Here is an 8,506-nt window from a genome sequence, read left to right as displayed (position 1 = left end):
CTCACAGTTTAATTAGAAAGCAACTTTGCCTGTACAAACCCTCATTCAGGCTTTTTCCTTCTTGTACATATTCCTTCTTTTTTGTGAGTTCTGGCTTGGATAAGTATCCCCACAGAGGGATAGGCAGTTGTCATTTTATTTCAAAGGTTACCTCTTATTTTGTCCCCCCAGCCTAACCCCACACTGCTGTGTTTGTCACTAAACCACTGCCAAACCCCAGGCCTGCAAGGAGCACAAATGGGTTATTCCTCCAAATGTCTCTTGTAAAGTGTTCTCTGAGTTGTGCATAATGGAGAAGGACAGAAATCCTGTAGCTGACTGCACATGGCACCCTGTGCAGCCTCTGTCCCCAGATCCATGCCAGGGCTCCTGCAGAGCTAATAGCCATCTGCCTTGGGTAGTGCTGGTTGTTCACATCACTGTGCTGCTGCCTGGGAACTTTGGGACAGCTCGAGGCACAGCTGGGCTAATGGCCAGGTGGGTTTAGCCAGCTGGGCACTGCCACAGTGTTGCCTGTGCTCTAACTAGACCAGTGATTCTCTCTATTACCCTCACGTGCTTCTTGCCATGAACAATTTCTGTCCTCTTAGTTCTCCACTCCCTTGTTTTGTGAACAGCAATATCTCTGGTACAGCTCATGCCTTCAGGGGAAAGCAGTGCCGTGTGAGGGCAGGGGACAAATCAGCAATCTAGTGCTCTTCCTGTGACCTCAGTCAGATCACAGTCCTCATTCAGTGCTGCCCAGTAGCTTTTGCACCATTTGTTTGGTTTGCTCACAGTCAGTCTGTCTATCCTTTGCGTTTTCAGATAACTGATGCACTAACTGCTGTTGCCCTTTACTTGGCCATCCAGGACTTCAACAAAGTTGTGGTAAGCTGAATTCCCAGTGCTGCTGATTCACTTCTCCCAGCAAATATAATTACCCTCTACCAAAGAAAGCACATGCCAGAGGATGCAGTATCCAGAGGATGCAGTATCCAGTGCTTGTTGCAGTAAACCTGGTCCTTTTTTAATGACAAACATGAGGACTGAATGCAGTAAACAGCCAAGGTATTGTAAGTTTGGTTGTGGCTGTGTTACAGTATGAAACAAGTGAGTGTCTGTAGCTACACACTGCATGTGAGTGGTGATCACAGCAGTGTGTACAACCTCCTCCACCCTGTGTTACCTTGGAGAAGGTTTCTTTGCACCGATCATGAGGTACTGCACAGACTAGAAATGTGTAAAGGAAGGAATGAAACTTTCCAAAGGTGCTGAGGTGATAGAAATCATTCCAGTGAGCATGGGGAAAGTCTGACACCCAAATATGACTTGCTCCCTTCAAATTACACGTGCATGTGTTTGGAGATGGTCCCTCCCAGTTCTCTCTCATAAGGAGCTCAAAGAGCATGTTGTATAAGCAGTGCTATGCTCTCTGCAGTTCCAGAGGGGCAGAGATTCAGGATCAGCTTCAATAGGGATGTTGATTTATACAGCATCTGTGTGGTCTCCCCTCTGGCCACGTGCTTGTTTCTTGTCCTCTGACTTGGAGCTTGAAGAAATAACTCACAGTAGAACTGCTGACATGAAAATCCCACATGTGAGTTACACTCCTTGTTGAGAATTTATTGCCAGCACTTCTGTCCTTCTTTCTCACCGTGACATGGTACAGGAGGTTTGTATTTCAGATTTCCCTTTCATCTCCACAGAACAAGACAGATTAAAGAGAGATTGGGCATAGGCCAAATAACAAAGACTGCATACTCCTGGGCCTTGGGTTTTCAGGGCCTTGTGTGTTGAACAGTGAGTTTATGAAGTCAGCTGTTCACTAGGGATCCAGACAGGTGTTAGGGAGATGGAGAGTGTGGTGAATTCACTGTTGGCTGTGTCACGAGCTAGACACAGGTCATTAAGGAAGTAGAGATTATCTGCTTTCACCTGACTCACTTCGGTTGTTAAGTATTTGGGCAAAGAGAGGAGGTTTTGTCCTATTTGTACACAGCTCAAGTAAGGCTCATGTCTGGGTTCAGAGATACTCTGTGGTAATAGAAACCCCAAATCATTGGCTGAGTAATGTGAAGGAATGACTTTCCTCGTCTGACAGTCTTTGATTATTCTCCCTTGTTCAGTTCAAAAAGCAGAAGCTCCTAATAGAACTGGATAAATATGCCCCAGATGTGGCTGAGCTCATCCAGACACCCATGGAGATGCACTACATCCCCCTCAAGGTAGCACTATTGTAAGTATTGCTCTTGCAGGCTGCAGTGAGCTGTTTGGCTCCTCAGCTCCCTTTGGGTTTGATTTGTCTCATTTGAGGCTTCAGCATTTAGTAAAGGTTGGGGTTTTCCCCAGAAATCCTGAATTTCCTATTGTATGTAAAACTCCCAGTGGCTCTGAATGCTCAGTGAAAATCAGCTGCATTTCCACACGTTTGTTGCCAACAAGTAAATTCACTGAGGCTCTCCAAGACAGGCTCAGCAGAATAAGGTCATTAATTGGGCAGGAATTGTTGTGTATGCACAGATCCCATTCCCGTTTATTTTGCCTGGATGCTAATGGTTCTGTGCCCCCCAAATGGTGTCTTTCCAGAAGAGTTAGGAGAACCTTTGAGCAGTTGGACAAAATGTTTGCTGAATATCACAACCTGAATAACCCAAATTGCTTGTGACAGTTCAAAGATCTTACTAATTTTGTGTCTTGGTGTTCATCTGCACTAAACATTTTGTACTTCAGAAGGCTTCAACTGAAATAAATAACATGCAGACAAGGTACCTAGTGTTAAAGAATTGCTTTGGTGTTTTGACACAGAGAAATTACCTCAATTATTCTGTGTCAGAGTGAGTTCCCCATTAGATAAGTCATTATTTTTTCTTCCTTCCATATGAATTTTTTAATGGCAAATTCCCTGTGGCAGGAGGAGCAGAGTGGCAGATTGCAGAGTGGTTTGCACATTGCCACAGCAAACTGACATTACATTGTACCTGTTTGCTGTAGGCTGTGTCTTTGGAAACACTGGAAAAGACACTCTGGGGCTCAGAGGAGGAAAATATAAAAAGACAATTAGGAAGTCATCAACCTATCTGCTCATTGATGATGGTTTTAGTAATTAGCAAGGCTGATCAGTACATTTTCATGCTTATTGTAATACTAGTCCTTCCAAACATTTTTCTGTGCTCTGAACCTTGTTAGATGAGATTACTGTAATTCTCATTTCCAAGCAGAGCTGCATCTTTGCTAACTCAAGTGTGGCTGCATTCTGGAAGGTAGAGGTGTTCAGAGTCAGCCATCTTGCTGTAATTCCAGTTAAAATGTGCCAGGTTTTCAGAGCTGGCCTGGCAGGTTTTGTGCTCAGCTCATGCCATGGTGAACAGGACACTGGTGCAGTTGTGTTGGGGGAAACTGCTAATGTCTTAGGATTTGTTTCCATCTTCTTGTCTTCTTATGCTTCTTCAGAACCAGCAGATGTGAGTAGCAGCAGAAGTTTGCTTTGGGTCCAATAATCCTAGATCTGACTGAATAAATGTAGAGAGTTTCTGCAAAACAAGAAACATTCTTGGTAGTTGTTTTCTAGGCCAGAAATTATATGTTGGATATCTTCCCAACTTTCCCCTTCCTGCAGTAGGCTCCCTGTGGCCACTGTGCCCAAGGCTGCAATCCAAAGGGCCTGGATTGCTCCAGATGGAAGAACCTGTTCAGCTGAGTTACTTTGCTGCTGAGAGGATCCCATCAAATGTAAATAAACAAAAAGAATAGTGCATCTGTTTTTTCTCTGAACTCTTTGATCCAATGCTGTCTGCTTTGAATGTAACCTGAGCTTTGCTCTCTTTCAGCTACCTGTTAAACCCCTACACTGTGATGTCTTGTGTGGCAAAGTCCACCTGTGCCATCAACAACTCTGTCATTGCATTCTTCATTTTAGCTACAATAAAAGGTAACACAATGAAGAAAAAAAAGGTTCCTTATGACTTCCTGGAAAGATTAGAAATGTAGCAAAAATTAAATCCAGGTGGAACTTTACAGATAGGATTTGCTACAGAGATCTCAACACAGCAGAAAGAGGTCAGGAACAAGGTCAAAGTTCTACCTGAAATCAGGGCACCAAGAGACTTTATAGTTAAGTGAAAACTTCCTTTCACCTCAGTGTCCCCAGGAGTTCCATCTCTGAACACTGATTCCTTTTCCTGAATGGCTTCAAGTAGTTTTCTGTTCAGGAAGAAATGTCTCTGTGTGCTGGAGCACATAATGCTCTGCTATTCTCCTTTTGGATATGAATATGCACTTAATATGTTTTATACCATTTATTTTCCAAGTTTATCTTTGAACTTTTATTCCAAAGGAAGCATTGCCTGCAGCTGTCATTGGGCTTTCACTCACACTTGTAAATGAGCTGTTTGAGCTCTGGGGAAGCAGCACAGTACCCAAAGACCCACCAGCAGGGCTGAGTAGATTGTCTCACAGTAACTGTTTCATTCATTTTGTGCACAGTGCCCTAAGGGCACCCAAAGTGCAGCTTTCTGTTTCTTTTATGACTCCCAGTGCTAAATCTTCCAGCATATCTGATCTGCACCAGTCACCTAAGTTTTAGGAGACCTCTGCCTGATCAGAGGAAAGGTCAGTCTGATCTCTGTTCTCCAGCAGGGCCCAGACCCAGGCACTGTAGAAAAAAAGCTAATTTATTAGTGTTTCCAAAGAATACTTTTCCTCTAATTCTTGGGTAATTGAGCAGGAGGTTTCATTTCAAAGCATTTTCAATAGCAAACAAGTGATTTAAATTGGTGTTTAACTGTTCACTGATACCTTAAGACCAATAGTTTGGTCATAGACAAAGCTGTATTGGCTGTCCCACATGGTTTCTCCCTGGCTGGGAGTGTGGCAGTGTGGGCTTTAAAGTGGGCAAAGAGCATATCAGGGCATGACTTCTGTGGATCAGTTCTTTAGATCTGTGCAGAATTGAACCATTGATAAAATAAAGGACAGGAAGGTTTCTGCAAGGAGAGTGTAGTTGAAGAGTGGAGAAAGCTCATCACCAGATAATCCTAGATCTTCTCTTTCAAGGCTGGAAGCAGAGAGAAGCTTTCTGAGTGTTTGGGTGTCAGCAGGGTGACAGCTGGTCCAATCCACTGTCAGGATTCTTGCTGTCTAAGCTGCATTTTTACAGAGGACAGTCTGTAGGTATAACCAGGCTACTTCACTGGGTGCTTGTGTTTTGATGGTTTAACCAGAGACCTTTTGGACTTGGTTTCTGATGTTGGTAGTTGGGAAATGTGAGTACTCAGCACTGAGCTCAGTCTGCAACACCTCAGATAAGGCATTCATATTTTTCAGACCACTTGGAAAAGCTGTGCTAATCCTTTCTATGCCTCAGTTTTGGTACCTGTAAAGCAGAGCTAATGCCACTCCATTCCTGCAGCTGCAGACTTTTGCTTGCTCTCTTGCCCAGAGCTTTGCTGAGGCCCTAGCACCCTCTGGTGATGAGGGTGTCCAGCATGCCCAGTGTAACAGCTGCTACGTACAGGTGTGACTTAGGTGAATGCACTCCCATGCAGTAACAGCAGCCAGCATGGCCTTTTTGTATAGACTGAATTCCATGAATCTTTCTGTGTGTGAACGACAGGAGATATAAACCAGTCAGTGGTTCCTTCTCACGAGAGAATCGGCTTAGAATGAGTTGTTCTCCATTCCAAGTACAGTTAACAAGAGGACACCCTTCAGGCTACATGATGCTAAAAAGCTCTTCAACTGGTGTCCTGACACTTGTGAAGCCCCTGCAGAGGATTATGTGTTCCTTCCCTTTTGCACTGCCTCTCTGTACAGCTGTTTGCAGTAACTGTTCCTTACAAATGAACGTGTTTTTGTCTTTGCAGGTAGTGCCTTCCTCAGTGCTGTGTTCCTGGCCTTAGCCACATACCAGTCTCTCTACCCTCTCACTCTGTTTGCTCCAGCACTCCTTTACCTTCTACAGGTAGATGGTTTGTAACTGTTGGTGTCTGTTGTCTTGTAGTGGTGCAGGGACAGTCCTTGGCTGTTGAGAGGGGAGTTGGGCAAGTGCAGAGTTTCAGCAGAAGTGTCCTCAAGCCATGACAGGTTTGAAACCTTAATGGGACTGTCTGTGTGTGGGACAGGGAGCAGGGAGCCACCTACAGAACAGGCTGGTGTTTAGCTGGTGTTTAGCTTGCCTAAAGTCAGTGCTGTCCTTTGTGTCCTGTGAGTAGCAGTGAGGGGGTTAGCCCTGGAGAAGTTCCCCTGCACTGCTGTGGCTCACTGAGCTGTGTTGGCATGAGGAGCTGTGTGTGTGTCTTACTCAGACCCAGAAGTGCTGCTCTGGGGGTTGATGGCAAAAGGCTTGTGAAAGAGCCTGGTTGGCCTTATCCTTTCTTGCTCCCCATGAACAGGACCCCTGAATTCCAGCAGGGCTGATCTTGCTGGTTTTGTTGTGCTATGGGCCAAGGTGAGGCTATGAACTCAGCAGAGGCTCAGGACACATCACAGGTCATTTCCTCATTACTTTTGTTATTTGTGCCCCTCTGAAATCCTGCTGTTGTGCCCATCACCAGGCTTTCTCTTTGCAGCTGCTGCTGCTGATTTTTATAGCTAATCTTGTCTACAGGTTCATTGCAGCTTCAAATCTCTGAGCTTCCAAACAGAATGGAGAGTCAATTCTCGTTCCTTTTCTTTCTCTGACGTGTCTTTATTTTTCAGAAATGTAATTGCTATCACTCTCTACAAGACAAGAACAACTGCCAGAGTCAGTGTTGCTTTTGCAGTTGGATAACTTTTAGGAGACTTTGCTTTATATAGTTTATATTTTAGTCTCATTTGTTCTCTTGTAACTTTAGTCAAAGTAAATTGGGAGGAAAATACAAGCACTGTACATCACAGTCATAAACAAGTGCCTTGATATGTGATTGCCTAATCTGCAGCTTTTAAAGGCAACCAGTGTGTGTCCTTTGATCTGAATTTGTGGATGGACTTTCCTGCATTCTATGTACAGAATTAAATCACTTTTCTGCAGCACTTTCCATTCCATCCTGCCAAATGCTCTGGGTAAACCTGTTTACATTGTCCCAGTAAGTGACCTTAAACACTCTGAGAAATCAGAGCTTTACAGAGAACTTTACACAGAGCCCACAGCAGTTAGGGCTCTGCACATCTCCTACCAGTGCAAACTCTGCTACTAAATGGAAAAAACACTGCCCTGCAGAAACCTGAGTGATCCCCACAGGTCCTTGTACAAACGCAGCCAGAGGACATGGATATACTTATCATCTTAGCATTGAAATGCTATGACAATGATAGTGCTAAAGCAGCTGGCAGGAGGGAAAACTTCTTTTGACCCACCTGGATGTGATCTTGTGCAGATGAACCTGCTTCAGCAGGTGGGTTGGACTAGAAGATCTGCAGAGGTCCTTTCCAGCCTCAGCCAGTCTGAGATTCTGTGACCTGTCGGAGTGCGATATCAATATGTCATGTTATGTGACAAGGGCTTGTGGTTGATCTGCCAGGACATGTGGCAGTGGCAGGACTGCAGCAGGTGTCTGTCTGAGGAAGCAATCTTTCAGAGGGCTCCTTTGTGCTTAGGAACCCCCTGGATGTCCTCGTTCCCCGATTTCAGCAGTGCAGGGAGAGCCAGGCCATGTGTTGGAGACCTGCAGGCTGGAGTGTGGAGCAGGGCTTTCGGTCACCCTGCTGAGTGCGTTCCTGCACTAGAAGGCACCAGGGCAGTATTGCAAACATGTAAGATACAAGAGAAGCTGTGAGGAGGTTTGTATAGAATCATCAAGGTTGGAGGAGACCTGTAAGATCATTGAGTCCAACCATTAACCTGTATCTCCTAAACCCCAAACCATATCTTCCAGCACCAGGTCCAGACAGCTCTTAAAGACCTCCAGGGATGGTGACTCCACCACCTCCCTGGGCAATTCCCTGTGCCAGTGCTGACCAATAGCTAGATACACAGAGTGCCTGAGAGTGACTCTGCCAGCAGCAGTGACCAGCTCTGCTGCCGTATTTCCAAGCAGAGTTCTGGAAATTCATGCAATGTGCATGACTTCATTGGCCAGAGTGAAGGCCATCAGGCAGATTGTGTGTGAGCTGCTCCTTCCAGTGCCACAGTGCCAGTGTTTGATGCTTTCTTTCATGGATTCAGAATGATGATGTAAGCACTGAGACTTTCTCATGGCTCTGCAGCTGATGAGAGCTCTCTGCTTCTGTTTCCCTTTCAGCGTCAGTTCATACCAATCAAACTGAAAAGCAAAAGCTTCTGGCTCTACACCATGCAGTATGCATCCCTGTACCTGTGCAGCCTGGTGGTCATCATCTGCCTCTCCTTCTTCCTCCTTAACTCCTGGGATTTTATCCCATCTGTTTACGGGTTTATGTAAGTATAAGGATTCTTGCTGGGTTTTTCTGTCTAACCCCACCATGTTGTTTCTCATCCATCTCACACACTGCCCCACTGCCTGGCCTAAGTGGGATCTGTGATTTACTGGCAGTGCAAGAAAAAAATGAATATGTGAAGGAGAGCAGC

At 45.1% G+C, this 8,506-nt stretch overlaps 1 protein-coding gene across 1 annotated transcript in view; it reads left to right on the top strand.

Moving 5' to 3' along the window:
* Positions 1–8,506, top strand: part of PIGU (phosphatidylinositol glycan anchor biosynthesis, class U) — a gene marked incomplete at its 5' end in the record, with an annotated part of 15,224 nt that overhangs the window by 1,905 nt on the left and 4,813 nt on the right. The window contains 5 exons of the mRNA XM_009072512.1: positions 808–870; positions 2,109–2,218; positions 3,810–3,910; positions 5,844–5,941; positions 8,202–8,356. Coding sequence (XP_009070760.1) covers positions 808–870; positions 2,109–2,218; positions 3,810–3,910; positions 5,844–5,941; positions 8,202–8,356 — 527 coding nt within the window. The remainder of the gene's footprint in view (positions 1–807; positions 871–2,108; positions 2,219–3,809; positions 3,911–5,843; positions 5,942–8,201; positions 8,357–8,506) is intronic.

This window comes from Acanthisitta chloris, unplaced genomic scaffold, assembly GCF_000695815.1.
Source record: "Acanthisitta chloris isolate BGI_N310 unplaced genomic scaffold, ASM69581v1 scaffold4624, whole genome shotgun sequence".
NCBI classification, from domain to species: domain Eukaryota; kingdom Metazoa; phylum Chordata; class Aves; order Passeriformes; family Acanthisittidae; genus Acanthisitta; species Acanthisitta chloris.
Note: the sequence above shows the minus strand (reverse complement) of the source record. Positions and strands in the feature narration are given on the sequence as shown.